Genomic DNA, 24,109 nt, shown 5'->3' on the forward strand with positions numbered 1-24,109 from the left:
GTCTGACTTGGAATGACCCTTATGGCGTGAGGAAGGACAAATGCATTAGGGTGAGAAAGTGAGAGAGAATGAATGATGGGAAAAAAGGGGACAGGGAAAGAGAGAGAGAGAGAAAAGACAGGGTGGGATAGAGGACAGGAGAATAATAAAGAGCAAAGTATGAGAAAGAGCAATTTTTAGGACAGCAGCATCCTTCCAGAAGAGCCTCTCTTAGACTTTAATTCCAAAATGCCATGTCAACTGGCCCATGCCAAACTCTAAACAGCTATTTTCATGTTGTTCAAAACAATTCACCAACCAAACAGAAAATCGAAACTGCTGTTCAAACACCAACTTTTGATGCGAGTGGGCAGTAATAGTGTTTTAAATCGGCCCTGGGGCCGCAGTCAGTTTATTGTGAAAAAGAAGGATTATAGAGAAGCCTGGACAATTTTAACTATTTGGTCCTAAAGGTTTAACTACAACTTAAACAATGTGTTTTCAAAAACAGAGTACACTCTGACAGAGTGCGATGAGAGAACCTGTTCATTTATTCAGAGTATCACAGTCCCTGCTTTTTCTGAGTGCATTTCGGCTGAGGAGGAGATGCAGTGAAGGGTTCAAATTTGACCATGAATTCTATTACGATAATCAGATAAACCTGCTGGCAGCTGCCACTCTGCTTCTGCCCTGGTGAAAAAAAAATCCCTGACACTTTCCCCATGCACACGAAGAAGTGAAGGGGAATGACAACTTGAAGAATACAACTGACAGGAGGATTTTTTTTTTTTTTATACAGCGTCAACTCATGAATTTTGGCTCTAAAAACACATCAAACTGTTATTTTCCTTTTTTTATTGTGTGCTTGTTTGTTCTTTTTAACTACATGCTGTACAGAGAGTCTATTTCTAGTTGTATTTGTGGTGTAGCCATAACTCTACAATTTGCTCTGTGTCCAATTGGGTGCTTTTTTTCAAAACTCATCTTTGCGATGGTTCCAACTTTGATTGGTAAATAACAATGGAGAGCGCAGGATGTGACTACAGGCTGACTGAGTGTCCAAAGCTGCTCTTAAGAGGATTGTTCGTTGTAACAAGGAGACTGTGCCAATCTTAAACATCATCCCCTTCGGAGAAAGAGTGAAACTATTCCTGCAACTCATTTCTCCCTGTACCCTTTTACACTGACAGGTAACACAAGATGTACACCTCCCTGAACTCATCTGAAGGAGCCAGCTAAATGACATCCTTTGAATAAATAGTGATATTAAGTATGGCACTTCTTGAATTTGTTAAATACCCTCGTAAGAGCCAGTGTCAGAATACATACCTCATCTTTGTCATAACCTTTTAGGCAGTCCTCATAGGCTATAACTGGAATGTCAAGTTTTAAAATCCATGACAAAATTAAAGCAACATCTTAGAAATACTCTGACCCTATTAGCTGTAGGAAAAGTGTGACAGTGACAGAGAAAAGAGCAGCAGACATGGAAAAAAAATGAAATGAGTTGAACTGTGATACAACTGTTTGGACAGGAATCTTACGTTAACCTCCACCTTTCATCTGCATGATTTCGGATCAGACAAAGCGTTAGGAGCCACCACATTCTTTATTTCCTCTCAAATTATATTTTACAAATATAGTATCATTACTGGTTTGTTTAATGCTCTTCTGCTGAAAGATTCAACAGAAGTATTATGAAGGTTCCCTTTCTTTTCCGCACTCCAAGCAAGACCTCTTTTTTTTTTCAAGACCAATTGTAGATTGTACAATTTCGACCATCATTTGCAGAATGGCTTAGCTCAGGGGGCTTCCACACATAATTACTAGTAATTATGGGAATTTAACCTTGATTAGGCAGATGGGAAGAATATATGCAAACACATGGAAAAGGTTATTTTAATGTGGCTGGACAAATGTAATGCAACTGAAAAAAGCATGCTTCTTTGCATATAAATGCAAGCATGCACACAAACACACGGATGCACATTAACATGCAGACAGAGAATGGGTAGTCATGGAGTCTAAATAAGCTTGACTTTATCTCTGCTTTGTAAAACTTTTTTGCTGCGTTCTAATAAGTCATCTTGGCTTTGACCACTCACTTAACTCTGGTCTAGTATACAGACAACCAATTCTGTAATGAAAAGTGTATTCATACATTTTAAAAATGGTAGAAATATCGAATCCTACAGATTACCAAACATAAACCACAACATATCCAATTGCAATAATATTTAGAGAAGACCATCACTTAGACAGTGTATTACTCTCCTACATAAAGCACACATACTTCATGCCTAGTCATGATTTGTGGAAATAAATAGCCAACGGATAGTTTGAAGACACAGGTAATAAAGAAGGCCAGTTATCTTCACTCTGTAAGACTGGGTTGGGAAAGAAAACAACCAAAAGTAAAAGCAGTTGAAGGGCAGGAGGCTGTTAATCACAGATATATGGTGGATAAAATGGAGAGTTTAAAGAAAGACAAAGACCATCTCCTCTGTGTCTGTTTAACCAGTATCACTCTGTGAATTAGACTAGAGTAGATACTTTCATGACCAAACCGCAAGACTAATGAGTTTCCTTTTCCAATACAGTCATTTGAATATTGAAAACTAGAGATGAGTTCAAGTGATCTGCCCATCTAGCTGTCCATTACACTGTAACTATGGGGTGCACACAGCAAAAGGTTTATTCTGGAGGTATTCTTTGAGCTGTGATCACTGTATTTCTCATATGGCACAGTGCTACATTGCAGCCAGCGGTAGGTAGACTGACATAACAAATTTGATGGTATTGCTGGAGGAGAGGGGGTAGCAGAAATGAAAAAAAAAAAAATGAGACAATTTAGAGCACAATGAAATTTGGCCAAAAGGTTGATAGATTGATCAGACCACAACCAAACTGTAAGGACAACTGTACAACTGTAAGGTGTTTATATTATCCCTCGTTATTAAATAAATAAAAATAATAAATAAATACAAAAAAAGTAATGATATTGTGATATAAAAAGATATGATTACAAGGCTGAATTCAGTGTGTGTGTTATTTCTCTCTCTCTCTCTCTCTCTCTCTCTCTTTTCTATTTTCATTTATACATACAGCAAGTTACTGTTTAAAGTTGAGACAACATGATTGTTGTATCCATATCTGCCAATTTGTCTGTAGTGTGGAAGTATCAATATATATGACACTGAGTCCACCTGAGGGAGGAAGGTTTGTGTGTGTGTGTGTGTGTGTGTGTGTGTGTGTGTGTGTGCTTTCTTTTTTCAGGTACAGTTCAAACCGAGTATATCTCGGAAAAGGGTACTAGCATAATTTTGTGTCACTTCTCTTATATTTAGTTTACTATTGCCCGTGAACTTACAGATCTGTCGCTCAATCCCTTTGTGTCACTACATCCCACCTTCCCATCCTATCTGCCTTCTTAATTATTTGTTTTTTTAGTTATTTGATTATTCCATTACTTGTTTTTTCATTTATCCTTCATTTTTGCTTTTTTGTGTTACTTTAGCAAAGAATTTGTATTTAATTTGAAAATGACTTGAAAAGACTCGTAGCATTTATTCTCTCTTTGGTATTCTGAGGATGTCTTCCATCTTTCGCTGCAGCTCCCCCCCTTTCTTCTTTCTCTCTCGCCCAGAAAAGTGCTTGGTATTCTGAGATTGTCTGCTCCTCTTTCCTCTCCAGTCTACTCTTTTGCTTCTCTCTTTTCTTTCTCATTCCTCCCTCTACATCTCACATGCCTCTTGATGCAGCTTCTTTGTTTTGCAGTACTTGTTTCTCCTCTCTCCACTGCTCTTTTACTTTCTCCCTTTTTCCAATTTCCGTTTAAATGATATCCAATTCTGACCACCTCTTTTTCTTTCACTGACCAGGCAGCAGTCGAGGTGCATTTCCTTGGTGTGAGTTACACTTCCCCATCATGTAAACAACAATGTATAATATAATTCATCCTTGGGGTGTAATTTTCTGCTTCATCTGTATGATGCACCATGTGGTCTACAAATACATATATAATATCACATTTAAACACATACCCATTCAGTCATAAGCATTATATGATACAATGAGGGTGACTAATTCTTATTTTGTTATTGGTAAATATGTGGTAGAACTCTTACTTACTCTTATTTGTCAACTGAAGTGTTCCATTTTCTTTTTGTTTTCCTGAGTTGTAGAATTCAGAAGTAGTTCTGTGACTGACAATTTAAAACTAGTAATATTGTAAATCCCCTTTTACTCAGATTCACATTGCCTTTTACCAACCGAGACACAATGGTGAGCTTGTTGGGGGAGGATACCTTGTAAACTGCTGACCCCCCATAAGCAGCAATTACATACAGTATTCTCTAACCTGCTCATTGACACCTTGACATAATCTATAGAGATCAAACCATCAAATCTCAAATTAACAAATGTATGTAAACAGCATTCTATCCAGTGATGAAATCATTTGACTCTCTTTGTTTTTCAGTTCTCCCATTACAGCTGAATCAGAAATATGTCAACCATGTATATTTGGTTTGAAAATAACTGTAATTAGAGAAAAAAAAATAATCAAACATGTATTTTACTAACAATCCTACTATGTGAGCCTTCCTGACTCCTGCGAAGGATAGCATTACACAAACAACAGGAGCAGCAGTGCTTTCCTTAATATGGGCCAGAGAGACTTTTCAGAGAAAATGAAAAATGTGCAGCAAAATAGGCAAGTTTTAAAGTTTTTTGTTGTTTATTTCTTCATGGGCCCAGTGTGTTTGTTTTCAATGCCTCATGCGTCTTATTATAAATGTGTTCACTGCTCCTGTGGCTGCATCACCATATCGGTCTACATTTACAAATGGGGTCTACAACCTCTTAGTTCATTCTCTCTTTCCTCAGGGTGTTATCAGGTGACAGATCAAAATGCTTCTGGATGCAACTGGATAGAACCAATACCTATAACGAAACACATGACAAACTGCAGATGCATCTCTCTTATCAACAAAAGTTCCAAGTGTATTTGTAGCATGCATATACTGTCCAGTTTGTTTATTACTCCTGCAACAATAGAGCCAAGATGTTGGTTTCTTGCAAATATATGTGTCCCAATTTAATTAGTGTTTAAAATCATTCTAAAAATGTAGTCAAACAAAAAAAAAGCTAACTTATCATATTTATTTGTGAACATTGAAATCCCAATTAATATTCTGCTAAAAAGATGCAGATCATTTAAAGAAGACCATCTCTAGCACATACATAAAACTGTATTGAATAGAATAGAAATTTAGTATAACATAATTATACAATGGTTATAAAAGACATGATTTTTTTTGCCACTTCAGACCGATTTTCTTGAACTAGAGATAATGTTTTTTAGTTTCAAATTAATTCCATAGCATTCAAAGCATCTGACACAAATGTTTTTCCCCTGTCTTCTGGGTAACAATGGCTGTTTAAATTTGAATTCTCAAGCACAAACCATCAGTCCTGCAGCTCTGGAGGTCTGTGTGCAGCATTAGCAGAGATCAGGGCCACTTAAGAAATGGAAGAAAACTGAATCACTTATTTGGGTTGTCTCAGGTTCAAAACCTGACCCAGCCACTGTGCTAATGGTTTGAACAAAGCGGTTTGCCATAGCTACCATATATTTCAAAAAGATGTAGTCAGATCATGTGAAATGGAATATTACAGCCTTCAAATGAGCAGGTAAAAGTAACAAGTATATGGTAAAAATGATCTTGATTCATACAATGAGGTAGTTTCACAAAGAAGAGGTCTCAGTTGCTGATACCAATATGTACCATACATACAATATGTATAGAATATGTACAATACTTGATTATGCATTGGCCTCATTTTGGGACGTGATTCATGAAAAAAAATAAAAGCTTATGATATTGCGACATTAAGTCCTGAAAAAGACGACTTTCTCCTGGATGACCTGTTGGCTATTATTCAGTTAGTTAATGCATGTAGTTCCCCTACACATGTAATACAGTTCCTAAATGATGTCCTTTTATTCTTGCAGATCCATATTCAAAGCGTTATGGTTTGCTTAAATGTGAAAGGACAGTCCCATTACTGCATGTGGCTCTTTGCTTGGTCTAAATCCAAGCATATTCCACCAATTCAAAACTTACACACTGCATGACAGCACTGAAATGCAATTTGATAAGCAGAACAGACAGAAGAATATTTTTCCTAATGTACTTTCTGAAAGGCATGGATATGTGTTACTTTACCTTGAAAAGCCTTAGCAGCCTCGCAAATCGCAAACCCCGATGTGTCCTTTGAACATCCACTAACTGATTACAATAGAGAGTAACCACTCAAAACAGGTTGATTGGCATTCAGTCACTGCCACTGTTTTGCAAAAGATTCAGTGCAACAAGAATATGCATAATATGGCCCACCTCTGACTGCCAGTTCTTATTCATGCATACTTTGAATTGCACTTTACAGGTTAATTATTTACAGAGTTGAACTCTGGAGGAGGCAGACCAATAAATTAAGAATATAAAATGGCCCTGCCCCCCTAAAAAAGAAAAGAAAAAACACTCTTTCTATTGCCAAGGTGATGAGTCCTTGACATCCAAAGTAGTTTTCCTTAGGATTCATCAGTTCTAAACCAGTTTCTAAAGCTCCAATCTCCAATCTCCCAGACTTTTTTATGTACAACTGACTGCCAAAGACAACTGAAATTTGTGAAAGCGAGTCTAAACTGTCTCTTGATGTTGTTGCGGCAACACAGTCAGGAATAATACTGTCACAGGTAATGGGGAAATCAAAAAGGCAGATGAAAATATACTATCAATGCATGGTCAAAAGTAATGTTTTCATAGGCTCTAACAAGACAGAAAGTAAATATCTGACTGACGGACAAATAAAACCATTGTAGAATTGATTTGGGCTGTAACATTATTTGTTTTTACTTGTTTTCCTTTTCGCCTTCTAATCACCCCTTTTGCATTACTCACTTTTAGAGCATCAATACAACCCTTTGTTTTACTGTCATTTGTTTTTTCTAATTCTGCACATTCTGAGGGACATTGAAAACAAAACTACATGGATATTAGAAATGCAGTATGTTACAGAGAGATTAATATTTTCATTCCCCTTTCTCATCATTGCAATCACAAATTCTAAGAGTAGTGAAAACTGCTTGAGAGGCCAGGCAGACAGAAAAAAAAATTGTAATTGCACTAGTTGATTAAACTTGTGATCATCAGAAGCAAAATGCATGCATTTCAAGTATCAGTCCTCTACATGGTATTGGAAAAAAATAGAATACTTCAAGTCCAGTGAATATCATTTAACCTTTCAATTCTTGACTGATAGGGTAAAAAACTTAAGCCAAAAGGGATGTCCAGGATATCAAAACTTTATATCGATATTCACTGTAACCAAGCCTCAACCATTGCTGGATAATAATAATCTTCCTTTTCCTTCGGACGGCACTGATGTGTTAAAGATTTAAGGTGTGAGACGGCCAGAATTAGAAACACAGACAGTGAAAGCTAAAGAGAAACAGAAAGAAGGCTGAGAGTCAGAGTGTCGCCTAAATGACAGTAAGCTATAATTTTCTTTTTTTTTTTCTTTTTTTTTAAAAATCCACAGATTTGCTCAACTTTGCTTATCAGAGACAGAAACTGTGGATAAATGGTGACATAAAGATATAAAAAAAGCTTGTCTCTGTCCCGCGTAACCCTTCGGGCTATTTCAGTGAATGGACTAAATTATGACAGGATAAAACTTTAATGTGCTTTTGTTATATTTCGGGGCCCATCTTCAATGTTATCATCTACCGGGATGTAAGGAGTGGTTTAGGCTAATGTCTGAGGACACTGTGCCAGTCAGGCTGGGATAAGATTCTATATCTGTGGTCCTGGTTGAGGACAGAAGGAAAAAGTGAATTTCAGCTGATTCAAGGTTGACAAGAACTGGTGTGGCTGTGGATTAGATTGTTAATAATGAATTGATTCTAACGATCTCTCCTCTCTTCTTCTCCTTTCTGCTTTTCCCTTCAGGGGTCACCACAGCGAATCCACCTTCTCCATCTAACCCTATTCTCTGTATCCTCCTCTCACACCAACTACCTTTATATCCTCTCACTGCGTTCATAAATCTTCTCTTTGGTCTTCCTCTAGACCTCCTGCCTGGCAGTAACCGTCTACCAATATATTCACTATCCCTCCTCTGTACATGACTGAACTATCACAGCCTGGCTTCCCTGACCTTCTCTCAAAATATCTAACATGGGCCGTTCCTCTGATAGACTCATTCCTGATTCTGTCTATCCTGGACACCCCTAAAGAGAACCTTAGCATCTTCATCTCCGCGACCTCTATGTCTGCCTCCTGTCTTTTCGTCAATATAACTTTTTCTAAGCCATACAGCTTTGCTGGTCTCACCACTGTCTTGTCTACCTTTCTTTTCATTCTGGTTGATAGTCTTCTATCGCATAGTACCCCTGACACACTCCACCCATTCCAACCTTTTTGAACCCATCTCTTCACCTCTTTTCCAGACTCTTTCCCAAGAACCTGAAATCCTTCAACATCTTGATCTCCACTCACCATTCCATCTGGGTCCCTCACATTAACACACATATACTTTGTCTTGCTGTGAATAACCTTCATTCCTCGCCTTCCCAGAGTATACCTCCACCTCTCTAGATTTTCCTCAACCTGTTCCCTGCTCTCAATATAGATCACAATGTCATCTGCAAACATCATGGTCCATGGACTTTCCTGTCTAACCTTATCTGTCAGCCTGTCCATCCCCACTGCAAACAAGAAGGGGCTCAGAGCTAGTCCCTGATGGAGTCCCAACTCCACCTTGAACTTCTCTGTTTCCCCTCCAGCACACCTCACCACTGCCTCACAACTAGCACACATGTCCTGCACCAGTCTAGCATACTTCTCAGCCACTCCAGACTTCATCATCCAGTACCAGAATTCCTCTTGGCACCCTGTCATATGCTTTTTTTTAGGTCTACAAAAATGCAGTCCGGCTCCCTCTGGCCTTCTCTGTACTTCTTTCAATTTCCTCATTCATCAGCTCTTCACAGAACTCTTCCCATCTTCCTATCACTCTTCTAGCATCTGCCAATACATTTCCCTCTCTATCCTTAATCACCCGGACCTGCTGTACATCCTTTCGATCTCTATCTCTGTTTCGCCAACCTGTATAGATCATTATCCTTATCCTTACTGTCCCACCGAACATACCCTTTGACATCACACACCCTTTGTTTTGCATTGCTACCTCTATCTTTGCCTTACGCTGTATCTCCCTATACTCCTGTATGTTTTCTTCAGTCCCCTCAGTGTCCCACTTCTTCTTTGCTAACCGCTTTCTCTGTATATACTCCTGCACTTCCTCATTCCACCAACAAGTCTCCTTATCTACTTTCCTTCCAGATGATACACCAAGTACTCTCCTACCTGTCTCCTGATAACATTAGCTGTAGTTGTCCAATCATCTGGAAGCTCTCCTTTACCGCCCAGAGCCTTTCTCAACTCCTCCCTGAAAACCATACAACACTCCTCCCTTTTAAGCTTCCACCACTTTGTCCTCTGCCCTGACTTTGTCCTCTTGATCTTCCTTGTCATCAGTGTCATCCTACAAACCACCATCCTATGCTGTCTGGCTACACTCTCACCTTCAACTACTTTGCAGTCACTGATCTCTTTCAGGATACAGTCAATACATGATGTACTCTACCTGAGTGCTCCTACCTCTGCTCTTATAAGTTAGCATGTGTTCCTGTCTTTTCTGGAAAGAAGTGTTCACTACAGCCATTTCCATCCTTTTTGCAAAGTTTACCACCATCTGTCCCTCTGCGTTTCTATTCTCTGTAACAAATCTGCCCATCACTTCTTCATCCCCTCTATTGCCTGCACCAACATGTCCATTGAAGTCTGCACCAATTACCACCCTTTCATCTCTAGGGATATTCTGCATCACTTTGTCGAACTCAGTCCAGAAATACCCCTTCTGCTCAAACTCACATCCCCATCTGTGGGGCATAGCCACTAACAACATTGAGCTTCACACCTTAAATTTCCGTTTCAGACTCATGAGTCTATCTGACATTCTTTTCAACTCCATAACATTCCTAACAAACTCCTCCTTCAAGATAACTCCTACTCCATTTCTCTTTCTCTGTATTTATTCGGGTTTGGGACCGGCAAGGGGAGACACTAGCCCTGAGGCTGCATTCTAAGGCTGTCTCCCAGGAAAGGTTGCTATACAAACTTTTGAGTGCCTTTACCTGTATGCTTCCAATGTCATTTTCTGAGATAAATCAATACAGAATTAATACACAATAACTGTTTCCTGAACCTTTTCAACAAACTTTGTGATCACATTGCATGCAGCACAGGCACTAAGTGGCTTCTCTGTATAATAATGTTTTTTGTTTATCCCTTCACTAGTTTCAGCAGAAGTTGGTCAATCGTTTAAGCTACAGTATACGCTTGTGTGACTTTGAAAACACTATTTCTGGCAGAATATTGTGCTGGAAAATCAATAGCACCACAGTATCTGTAGCCTCATATAATCTCCTCCATGAATCATAAACTTAAGTGTTTAATGACGAGAATGTCATCCCACTGATGTAAGTAGGAGCTACAGGGTGCAGTGCTGCATATAAAGCAGGACCAGTTGCAACACTCGGCTAGAACCAAACCTATCAAGATGAATCACTGAACCAACCTTGAACCTGAGAGTTTGGACATGAAGGAGATAAAGTTATGTGTCTGATAGGCTGGATCTTCTGAAAGATAATGGTGTGAGTGAACCATCCCTTACTGAATAGAAATCAAATGATAATAATGGAAGACCGGCAGTTTAAATGGATCACTGGCAAAATGACAGTCTTGTCATTTAAATATATTCCTTCTACCAAGCATTTTAAATGCAAAGTTAAAAGTTAACAAGACAGTAGGAATGTTTTAGTCTAAAACCAGCCCTGTAACAAAACTGCTATTTCTCTTTGGCTCACGAATTATGGATTTTTTTATGTTTAGATAATGTAGTACTGTTGACTATATTGGCCTACATATTTGATCCATCAACCAATCACTATCCTCAGTTTGCATTGGAAAGGGGAGTGCTGGATCTGCAGCTGGCAGGAGGTAGGCGGTGAATGGCTCATCGAATTTGTGCTCTACCAAATGTAGTAATAACCTTCCTTACAGAGACTCCAAAGTATTACACTCCTTAAGTCATTATTGTGAAAATGCTTTACCATTGCAGTTTTTTTTTTACCTACCGAATGTAAAATCAGAAATATGCCACAACATATAATGTTGATTTAGTTGATTAATTTGATTGATAACAATTTGATAAATATCACACGCAATTTTAAGGTGATTCGACATTAAAATGGGATGGCAGTCCCTACATTTTGAAAATGTTAAACAATGTTGTGAACATTTAAATAAACCTCATTAAAAATTAAACAGTTCCATGCCGTATCTGACCTAAATAAACTTACAAATACAAAATTAGAAATAGAATAGAAATTTCAACAACAATAGCAGGAATCCTAATTGTTTTTTGGTTGTTTTTCTTTTTTCTTTTTTTGTTATTTCTAGCATGTTCATAGATGTCAGTGCATTAGTGAATATTCTGAGTCCTTGTCATCTGTACTTCGGTTTAAAGGATTTAGAACATTTGGGGTCTGCATGTCTTAGTTTGCCCAGAAAAAAAATGTTTCATTGTAAGCCAAGTTCAACTCTGAATGACGTCCAATTTCTTCTACTGCCGAAAAACTGTCCACTATTATGAGGAGGGCCAACATAGATTTGGCCTTTCATCATTTTGTGTCCAGTGAACCCAAATAGACAAGAATTGCAAGACAAGAATAAAAAACTGCTAAGTTCAAACCACTTAGACACCATATTGACTTTACAACATGGTGGGAAGTTGATTATAACCTTAGTACACTCACTTCAAATGTTTGTGTGAGAAAGTGTGTGTATCTTGGCACTGACAACATGATTTGATGATATTGGTATCACCTTTGAGGACTCCTTTTGCCACCCCACTATGGACTGATACACGCACACACACGCACATACACACACACACACACACACACGCACGCACGCACGCACGCACGCACGCACGCACGCACGCACGCACGCACACACACACACACACACACACACACACACACATACACACACACACAGCAGGATAGTTGACATTGCTGCCTTTATCGATGTCGCTGACTACTGCTGGCGTCAGTAACAACAGAGTAATATGACACACTCCCACGGTGAAGAGCTTCCTATGGAGTTCAAGTCAATATGGGTTAATGGTGTAACGGCTTCTCTTGCCCTCTTTCACTGACACTTTTTGTATTGTTTTGTTTTGTTTTTTTGCTTTATTTCTGTGTCTCTCTTACCCACCCACACAGAAATATGTAGCAGCACCTGACATCCAAGTTGACAAATCCCCCACTTCTCCCTCCTTCCCTTAATGATTTGCTGTGTTTGCTCAAGGATGCTTCCCTGCTGAATCCATTGACTTTGACTAAACTTGCCAAGCGATCACTCTCATTGAAGAGCAAAGAGATACTGACTCTAACAGTGGATACCAGGTCAATATTAAGCAAAAGTAAAACATACACAAGCAAAAGATTGATGCCTTAAATTATGGCAATGATCATTATCATAATTAGCCCACAAAAAGAGGGTGGGAAAAAACAGAGATGAATACACTGTACATGAAAAATTTTCAACCTCAAATACAAACCTCAAATGCATGTTTGCTTATGTTGATTCCATCCATTGATGGGGTTGATTCTTTTATAAGACACCCTCTAATATACAACAAATCGATGTTCACAAACATTATAAAATGATAACACCAAACCCATTAATTTCAGTAATATTACAAATTTCCATTCCAAGCAGCTAGTACATTGTATATATTTATAACCCATTTCATCAGCAAATGTATCCTTTTGCCTCAACAGCCTAATCAAACGGAAATCCAAATGAATCTTCCTTTGGCATGAATGAATTTTGTTTACCCTTTAACTTACATCCAGACGAATGGAGTCTGTGTTGCTATTGCCAAACATCCACAACCAGTAATTGTCCAACATAAGAAAAGCAGTTATTGATCTGAATCTTTAAATGCTGGATTAAAAATATTTTGTCACATCAGTAGCTAAATCATGCCCAGAAAGAAGACATTGATGTAGTGATGGCAAGTAGTGATGACACAGAAATATGGCCAATTCCAGTCATTATGTTAAACATGTACTTTCTAATGAGCGGAGGTGCTCCTGTGCACGGCTCAGAAAATAGCCATTTGAAAAGTGTCCAGAGAGCTTTTTATTTATTTATTTATTTATTTATTTATTTATTTGTCAATTCAATAACCAATTTATTGTGTATAATAAGTATGCTAATAACAGAGAGACAGTACTAAATGTATGAGAATGATTGTTAATGATATATTTTAACAACTTTATGGTTATGTTTGTCAACAGTGTAGTTTAATGAAGTAACAGGAAAAGGATGAACAATATATTTTTTTAACTTCATTAGAAATGATTAATTTGATATACCTCTCTGAAAAACTCTGTTTCCTTATTGTAATGTTTTTTTTTTGTTTTTAAAATATATTTCTCAGATAAAATAAGAACAGAAAATATGATAGCAATCACGACAAAAATCAGTTCTTCAAAATATAGGATATACCCTACCATAGGATAGAATTCCACCCTTCGCTTCATCCACACCATGCAATAAAAATCAGATCAGAGAAATCATCTCCACACACACACACACATACACACACACACACAGACACACACACAGACACACACACACACACACACACACACACACACACACACACACACACACAAATAAAACTAAACCAGGAACAAAAGTGCTTTCTCTTTGTTTTATATTTGCTTTATCTGAAATGCATATAAAAGTGAAATCAATTCTGCATGCCTGTCATACCAAAACCAATTAAAAGGAAAATGTAGAAAAGTTTCACATAACTAAGGGAAAGCACATGATGCCTGTGGGGCAATGGAATTGACACTTTTTAACTGATCATACTGTACATACTGTATCACAGGGTACAACTTTGGATATTTCAGAATAAAAATATAGCTTTATATAATTGATATAGTCTTATTTTCAAGAAGAGAACACCATCCTGTACCATAAAATTGTACGTAAATTGTCCCTCTTTTGGTTTACCAGTCAACATCTGGCTCTTGTGTTCATGTTACATCAACATTCTAATCTTGTGTTCTGCAATTTTCTGCAATGACAGTTTAAAGCCAGCTGAGATTTGGTGCTCCGTTATATAAAGGCATCACTAAGAATCACTATTGACAGAAAAGAAAAAGAAAAAAAAATACAACAGAAAAAATAAATACATTTCTTGTGTGCAGCCTCATATTGTAGGACCCCAAATCCCTGAGCAGAGGGCTGCAATCTTTTTGCATCCTGCCCAATACTTGGTAGCTACAGGGCTCTTGCCACAGTTTGTGAAGAGCTTTGCATCAAGTCAGCAAGATTTGAAGCTCCTAGAAGTGAGCCTAATGGATTCCTCAGCAGTCTACACAGCACACAGAAGGACAGAGAGAAAGGAGAAGGCAAAGAGAGAAATGTGGTGGAATAATACCATAGGGGATGAACTTCCAGCAATTTTACAGGACTGCCGCATATTTAGGCATGGACACTCACATTACAAGTAGGAATGTACAATAGAAGGGACACACTGTAGCTGTCCGTGCAAGCTGTCACGGAAACTAATGCAATAACATGGAAAAAGAAAAAGAAAGAAGAAAAAAAAACATTGCGGGATGGTTCTCTATTTTTCTCATTCCCTTGATTCCTCTGTCTTTATTCACTTGTCTGTCTAATTTACATTCTGAATGCTATATCAAGGTAGGTCTTCATTGGTTCCTGTATTGGGAAGTGCTGTATTCATGTGTGCATAAAATGTTTGTGAATGTGCATGTAAGTGTGTCAAAAGATTAACGTCCCTTTTGAAAGTCAATAAGTTGTGTCTTTGCTGTAGAATTCCTTTAGATGTTACATGGTATCATATTCCCACAAGCGCTCAGTCAACGAAACCTTCCAATGCATATTAAAGTGTATACTTTCAAAGTGTTTCATTAATATCTGCATAGATGTGCTCATACTGTATGTAAACACATGGTATGTACTGTATGTCAAAGTTAAGGTCTCTGTTCAACCGTTCCTATGAAAAAACAGGCAACCTTGCATTTTCGAAGCTCCATTTTTACTGTATTTTCTATTTCTAAATCCCTTTTGAATGACCAAGAACACAACTCATTTCTCAAGTTACATAATATTTCTTTGGTGTGGGACAGTCCAGGCAAAGCCTTTCTTCTTGTACTTAACAAATGCTCAAGGGAATTGCTGGTAGCGGTTCTTGTTGCTATGCGACAATTGCAAACTCATTTGAGGAAAGGCAATCTCTCTCTAAACTTTTAAATATTCATAGCTGTTATAACTTGGCATCGTAAGTGTTAAACTCCCATTGAGCTCCCAGCTCCAGTATCCATGTGCACCCATTGGGCATGTTAGGAATCCAGAAAAATGGGGTCAAACTTTGAGTTAACACACAGTCACAGAACAAATGGTATCTCTACTGCCCAAATTCATAGCTGGGGGCATATGGCACTGTCAATAAAAGACTAATAGTCAGCTAATTCTGATGTTATATTTTTCTTTAGGAACACTGAGTTTGATGCAGTTAGGACAACAAATGGCACATCCTTAGATTACAGCTACCTCTCCATGGGAATCACAGCCTCCCTAATCTGCATTGCCATCTCTCCATCAATTTCACTCTAAATTTTCTCCCTCACAGACACTCTCTCTCCCCCTCTCTCTCTCTTTCCCTTGCCATGCTTCAGGGGAAATTAGTTGATTATAATCTTGTCTCGCAGTGCTGGTTTGCAAAAGCACTTTTCTATCAGTAACGCATTGCTTTTTACCACTTATATCTTCATTTGATCTTCTCTCTCTCTCTCTCTCTCTCTTTCCCCTCCTCCCTCCTTCTCATGGTGTAATAAAATGATAGCACAGGAAAAAGATTTCTTTACATAAGTTGCTGTTAACAAAGATGGGCAGACAGACAGTGGAAAAAAGATTGTTCAGAATAAAAGATGGAGAAAAATTGATTCTTTGTTATTGTGGATTAGTCTTAATGAACTGATTAAAGCAAGGACAAGGGGAGAAGAAGATGGGGAGATCCCACAACAGACCACAATAAAACAAAAAGTTTGGAAGAATATGACAGAAACGGAAACAATCATTATTATGGTAGATTTAAGTAGATTGATTCATTTCTATTTAAATCAATTGGAAATTTAATTATTGTCTCTGTCAATGTACAGATTACTATGCGGATGTCATTCAGAGTGTCATATCAACTTTCCACCGTATCCCCAATGCAATTCTACAGTGGGGCAAATGGAGGAATTATACAGCCATATAGCCTTATGCTAAACTTATCTTTTAATTTAGTATGACCCATTGCATCTTTGACATAAAAGATGTGAAAGAGGACATGAAGCTAGTTGGTGTGAGAGAAGAGGATACAGAAAACAGGGTTAAGTGAAGGAGGTTGATTTGCTGCGGCGACCCCTGAAGGGCGTAGCCAAAAGGACAAGATTCTTGACATGTTGCTCTTTCCAGACACAATGTCTCCCTGTCATTTATACCATGAATAAATGTGTTCAAATGCAAATATTTTCAAACAAGTTAAGATGCAATGGATTTCAACAGTTTATCAATGTAAAGATTCCTTTTTTATTTGTTTGTTTTTTTGTAATTCTTACTACTCCCATGCTCAAAATAGCTTGACAGGAATAAATATTATATCTTAGCCTGTTAGATCTCACCCATAAGATTAATTTGACTCGTAGTCATGTACAGGTTTAGGAATGTTGCTAAGCTGTTGAGCTACTAAGCAAAATAGGCGACAGAGCATGATTGCATACATGGAAATGGCTTAATCAACATTCCTTATAGTCAATTCCATCGCTAAGATTCTATGATAGAAACACGTAATAGTTTCACATTACCTCATGAAACATGACCTTCGTTTTTATTGAGTTTGAGAGACTTTCAACAATTAAAACCTCGATTTGTCTTGTGCTACATCTAACATTACCTGTCACAATGTACATCTGAAATTTGTCCCCACAGCCTTATGAATACACATCTCATCCTCTCTTTTTCTCTTTCTCTGCCTGCCCCTCTTTCTCTGACTTTTTGTGTTTGTGTGTTTGTGTGTGTGTGTGTGTGTGTGTGTGTGTGTGTGTGTGTGTGTGTGTGTGTATAAGAGAGATAGAGAGAAGAGAGTAAATGTGTATATCAGGTCCCCCGAGTTTGTCTTTGATATTCAGAGTTCATGATTCATAGATGAATTACTGTATTACAAATATGATGGGCCACTGTCTGTGTGTGCGTGTTTGCAAGTGCGCAGGTGCATCTGTTTGCAGGTGTGTGCGTTTGTGTGTGTGTGTCTTAAAAGGTCAGGATAAGTATATGAGTCATAACCTAACTGCACCATGGGCCTGTTTACCATCTTACACACATAAGGTAGAACAAACCAATGAGCATGTGGATGAAGAGTCAGCACAACCAAACCTAATGTAAACATGTAAGTCGCTGTATTGTAAGTCACTTTGGATAAAAGCGTCTGCCAAATGCAATGTAATGTAATGTACATTTCTCTCCAGCACATTTAAGTAAATGGCTTAAGCCTTTCTGTACATATGCTTTACTATCTAAAAGTCAAGGCAGTTGCACTTACATAGTATAAACATGACAGCTAAACTGAGCAAACACCCAGGAATCACCCACACAGTCATTAACATGAACTATTATTCTCATAAATCACAACCAGGGCTTAGCCAGACAGTTTAACCTCAAGTCCAACAAAATTTCCTGCTTTCATACTGCAGCAGGTTTGAAAATGTTCTTTCATTTAAGCAGCCTTACAGTAAACAAATGATTATTTTACTAAGCTTTAGACACTAAAACATATATTAAAAAGTATTGAAATCTATATTCACACACAAGTTTATAATCCTAAAACCAATTGGATATATTTGAATTCTAATTTCAAATACAAAGCTAGATAGACATATTTTATGACTGATTATTGGCTGGATATTTTTGGTTTGATCCTAGAAAAAAGTGATCTTCAGTGTCTATGTAATTTTATGACTAGGTATTAGTTCCCTGGAAACTCATATGGCATATACAGTGTCTTGATTCTTGTGTACATGTTGCCAGTCTGTTTGCTATAAATGTCTACAGACATATGTTATGCCTATTTATAAAATGCAGTTGAAAATATATATTAGCAGCAAACATTGTTGTCCTACCTTCATATACGGCCTTGAAGCCCTGTGCACTCACAGCAAAATCTGTGGTAAACCACAAAGCCAATATAGATCCACTGCTGACTATGGGAGAGGGCAGCATGAATCCTGATAACCTGAAAAAGAAAAAGGAACATGAAAACAAGAAAACATGTGTCATAAATATAACATGATGACTTCAGCAATGGATCAAGACCAGAATTGTTTTATAGTCAAATTCATGTTTGTTCAGAGTTGAATATGACAGCATCATGTCAAATACCAGCACTCTGCCTGAATATCAGATGTCTCTGAGACATTACAGTTTATGTTTTCACAGCTCCATACTAGTATCAGGTTCCCTGTTGAGTCTTTCAGTGAACAGAAAATTGAATAAGGTTACACCCCTGCTCCCTAAAAATAAGCCTTTGATACATTTTTGAGCCATAGAGCATAAGATCCATTGCTATTGTTGAGCAACCATATCCTGAGCCATTACCCCATAACGACAGACAAAAAAAAGAACTACAAGGGTTTAAAAAAAAGTTGTTTTTTTTTACCATTGAAGGATGAATTGAAAATGCATGCTTTTGCGATGGGAGAGCTGTTTAATTAAGAGGTGACCACTGACCTTGAGAGAAAGTAATTTTATAATGACTTACCTGAGTATTGATCACAATTTAAGAGCATGTTCTTTTATGATGAAAAACACTTATCACCTGAAGTTATGGTACGTAATTTCATAATTTCATATTTTCAAGGTCAGACCAGGTTGAGCAGTTTAGCCTCTGATTGGGTGAAAAGATGTTCTCCATTCTTCTTCTCCTTTCAGCTTTTCCCTTCAAGGGTCACCACAGCGAATCAACCTTCTCTATCTAACCCTATTTTCTGTATCCCCCTCTCTAACATCAACTACCATCATATCCTCTCTCGCTACGTCCATAAACCTTCTCTTTGGTCTTCCTCTAGACCTCCTGCTTGGCAGCTCCAATTCCAGCATCCGCCTACCAATATATTCACTATTCCGCCTCTGTACATGACTGAAAAACATCTAACAGTCTGCCTTTCCTGACCTTCTCTCCAAAATATCCAACATGTGCTGTTCCTCTGATAGGCTCATTCCTGATCCTATCCATCCTGGTCACTCACAAACAGAACCTTAGTATCTTCATCTCTGCGACCTCTAGATCTGCCTCCTGTCTTTTCATCATTGTAACTGTTTCTAGGCCATACAGCATGGCTGGTCTCACCAGCTCTCTCCTACCTGTCTCCATGATAACATTAGTTGCAGTTGTCCAATCATCAATTGTCCAATCATCTGGAAGCTCGCCCTGACCACCCAGAGCCTTTCTCAACTCCTCCTTGAATACCATACAACACTCCTCCCTTTTCAGCTTCCAGCACTTTGTCCTGTGCCCTGCCTCTGTCCCCTTGATCTTCCTTGTCACCAATGTCATCCTACAAACCACCATCCTACGCTGTCTGGTTACACTCTCACCTACAACTACTTTGCAGTCACTGATCTCTTTCAGGTTACCTCTTCTATACAATCTGCATATCTCTAAGGTTAATTTAACTTCCAAAAAAGCCCACCATGAACGAATTGGTCAACTATAAATGTATTCAAAAAAGATTTCACTGCAGTAGAAATATCTAAAAGTTTGTTCAACTATTTTTCAGAAAAGAATAATAAAATCATTTAATCTCATATTAGTAAAGGAAGTTTGTACAACTTCTGGCATGGATCAATACATGTGTTATAGAGTGGAGTTTAATCAAACCGATTATTTTCCTTGTTGGCACACTTTGTTGGGGTAGGTGTGACTGGTGGAGTAAAACAGTCGTGGGGACCAAAACAACCACACAGGGACTTAATAAGATGGTCTCAGTAAAAAACAAACAAGTCCATTTGTGGTATGAACATGAACCGATTCTTATAAGTTCTGACTGTAAGCATTGAGCAATTTAGGACTTAACCAGCCCTCACAGCAGGTGCACTATGTGGTACTGCCATGTCCGGCGGTTAAACTGCCATAGCAGATCATTTCCACTGTATTCAATGGAGACAAAAGTCTATTTTTAGTTACGGGCACTTTGGCAGCATTTGCAGGTGATAAAATGTATGCAAAAAGTGTAGAATTGAGCACTGAGCGTAGAGCAATGCCTAATTACTTGTGATGGGAGACAGCAATTCGATAACATTGATGTTTTAGTGTGAATATGTTTTTGACAGGGAACTGGTTAACTTATTGTCAATCTGTCCATTCCTAAAAGAAAACATGAAAATAAATAGCGAATACTGATATATACATGTGTATATATATATATATATATATATATATATATATTTACTCACATAAATAACCTTTAGCACTGAAACACACATATCAATCCCAAACACGCATTATAACATGTGTTATTGCCCATTTCTCTGTCGTTCCATTGGAATGAAATGGAGCTGTGACTTGTGTCTCAAATGGAGGATTGAGACAGATGAAAATTCATTCACATACGCACACACAACACACTCACATTGCTACTTCTGTCATAGTGGGGACATGGAATGACATAATGCATTTCTTTTCACAAACCATCAGTACTCGATGCCTAGCCTTGTTTCATCAATCCTTCATCCCTACACTAAACCGAAACCCCGTCATTTGACAGTGTAAGTAAGTGACAACAAGCCTTGCATTCCATTAGGCTTTTCTTATCCGAAAGTCTCAAGATGAAATGAGTCCTCACAAAAATAGAGTCCTATGAATCACTCACATACACAAACACACATGCACACACACAATTGTCAGTCAGTGAGTCAGTCAGGTAATGACCAGTAATCTTCTAGGTGTCACAGTGCAGATGGGCCAACACAATTCTTTATCCCTGTGCAGCTCTGTGTTTCTCTGTGTTTTCCTGTTACATTTTTTCACACTCTTTTTGCACTGTCAGCCTTGAACCAGGTTTTTGAAGAGGACAACACATTGATCTTTCACCTGAACAACATTTATAAAAAAATGATAGAAATATGTGTTATAGTTGGACAGCTACACAACCAGCCATCCAATCCAGACAGCAGCTAAAGGTGTCCTGCAAGCCGCCAGCTTGGTGAGCCTTTCTGTTGCTTCATCCATCTGACAGCCCATCTGTATCTGCCTATGTATTTCTTATTCCTCCTACCTAATCTATTATCTTTAGTATAAATGTACAAGAAGCCCATGTTAACATTGTTATTTTCATTACCATCAAATTACCACTCTTCCATATTTTAAACAAAGGATAAATGGATAAATGAGCACATCTCCTCCATGCACTGAGCAGTGACACATGGCTTCAAAATTAAAGCAAAATATGGCTGCACTTCTTTAGATAGATAATTAGGAAACAAAGGCCCAATTAATTTTTAATGGGCTAGTATAAACCCAGGTCAAGTCATGGAAGTATAAAATTGAGATTGTATAAACCAAAACTAGGGTACATTTAAAGGAAGCAAGCAATTATATTCTATTTTAGGTGAGCTATGAGGTGTTTTAAAAACATATAATAATTGTAAATGTTGTTTGTGGAATCTTAGGAAATCGGAGTCAAGGAAGAGTTGCAATTATTATGTGAATGACCAAAAAATTTGATGTGGTGTGGGAGAATTGAAGATTTCTGAAGCAACTGCCTAAGACCAAAGCCTGCCTTGTGTCTTTTCCTGGAATATAACTAATATATTTAAATAATATTAATATTTGTTTAGAAAAGAACATACCCAGGATATTTATTTTGTGTGTGTGTGTGTGTGTGTGGGGGGGGGGGGGGGGGGGGGGAACCAAATTTCTCCTTAGTGTATCTTCATCTGAAAAAGTTAAACAATTGCCCATATGAATTTTGTATCTATTCTGCTTTCACAGCAGGATAAATAGGTAAAATAGATAAATGAATGAATTAAAAAAAAAAAAAAGCCATGACTCCATCTTAGAGATACCGCTGTGAACATGTTTATAATTGAAAAGACTCAAAGTACCATGTTTTTAACTAGATGTGACAATAGAAACTCGTAAGGTTGTTGAAGCTATGGTGTCCATGAACAATTGACAGCGATAGGACGTTTTAAAATTGACTTGCTAATTTGGAAATCAATGACCCTTTAACAGTTGAGTGAGAAACTGTATCATTAGAGTTCACCAGCTTCAGTCACGGCTGCAAACCCTAAGCATGACCGCTGACAGTCCCACACCTGTCGACATGGCTGTCAATAATAAGTGCAATCGAGAAAGTAGCATCTCAGCGTGAATGCAAAATCTCCTGTGGAGACCCAGAGATGCATGGCAACAAATATGTCAAAATCGCAAGCACATTATGTTAAGAAATTAATTATTGATTCACTGTGTTGCTCTGTGAGCTTGTTATCTTATTGTCAGTGTCATTTCTTATGACAAGCATAGCATGATCTGTAAATGTATGGTTTAGGAATTCAGATGCTTAAATATTAGGCTCTCTACTCTTATCCTTCAGTCTTTTACCGGTAGTAATATTCCAAGTGGTTGTCTTGGACTGCATCTATTTGACAAGCACATTAGTTTCACCTTATCTCATAATTATGTATATTTGAGATATAATGTTCCTATCATTAGATCAGTATCTTGTAATTATGGTGATCAGAACCTCATCTATAGTAAATGGTCTCAACCTATAGAGCCCTTTCACACCTTGTTTCAAAGTGCTTTATTTACCCATTCACACACACACACTCATACAGTTCAGTGTCTTATCCTAAGACACTTAGACACGGAGGTAGGGGGAACCAGGACTCAGTCACCAACCTTCTGATCGGAATGACGTCTGCTGTACCAATTAATTCACAGCAGCTCCAAAACATGCCCAGCTAATGGCATGTTGCAAATCTTAATTTTCTCCTTAAGACTATTAAGAATGTATCCTAAGCAATAGTCCATGGGACATCATTTTCAAATTTGTAATTATTACATATCTGGGAGGCACAGTTATGTTGATGTCAGCACTAGTAATGAGAATTGTTTTGATTTATATCGATTAAATGGTTTTCTTCATCGCTACCGTTTTATTGGTTCGCATGCTAACATTATGAGTATAGTTTGAGACGTGGTTGTAAGCGGTATCGGCCTCTCAGCAACCAAAAGCATTGTCTGTGTACTTGCCTGCTGTGACTCACTCTTTAGTTGCAGGAGGGAAGAGAAGCCGCCACAGCAACACTTGCTCCAAGTGAGCCCAACTTCTCTTACTCCTTGTCTGCACATCACCCATTAACTTACAGTTTTGGTTACCAACCTTTAATAGATGACTCATAAGGCCAGCATCACAATGGCAACCTTTTTTTTTTTCAACTAAATGATTTATGCTGATATTGAGCTGTAATGAACGATCAATAATTGAAATATTCCATCTAAGGTTCCCCATGAACTGTTTTCGCTTGAGGGCAAGGACAACCTTCATTAGTCACATCTTCACAAACCCATTTTCAGGACTGATATGCAGTAGCAACCTCTGGATGTTACACCTCTCAGGTAGCAGAATGCCTGTGACTTTCGAGCAGGCTCTCGGTAGAAATCCACAGAGAAGCAAAAATCTTGACAAAAGTTAACAAGAGACTTATTCTATGACCGGAGTTGACCTCTTACTGCTCTGGTGCTGTCAGAACAATGGACAGCTTCGACAGGAAGCTCATGGGTGTAGAATAAGAGGGATAAATGATGTGTAAAACATAGAGTCAGTTTCCACAACATCAGG

General features: G+C 38.0%; 1 protein-coding gene across 1 annotated transcript in view; it reads right to left on the bottom strand.

Moving 5' to 3' along the window:
- csmd1b (CUB and Sushi multiple domains 1b) overlaps nucleotides 1-24,109 on the bottom strand; it is a 283,651-nt gene that overhangs the window by 225,116 nt on the left and 34,426 nt on the right. Inside the window, exon 4 of the mRNA XM_086174557.1 lies at nucleotides 18,386-18,498. Within this exon, the coding sequence (XP_086030683.1) occupies nucleotides 18,386-18,498 (113 nt within the window). The remainder of the gene's footprint in view (nucleotides 1-18,385; nucleotides 18,499-24,109) is intronic.

Source organism: Fistularia commersonii, chromosome 27 (assembly GCF_037954325.1).
Source record: "Fistularia commersonii isolate RoL2024-O1a breed Wild chromosome 27, RoL_Fcom_v1.0, whole genome shotgun sequence".
Taxonomy (NCBI): Eukaryota; Metazoa; Chordata; class Actinopteri; order Syngnathiformes; family Fistulariidae; genus Fistularia; species Fistularia commersonii.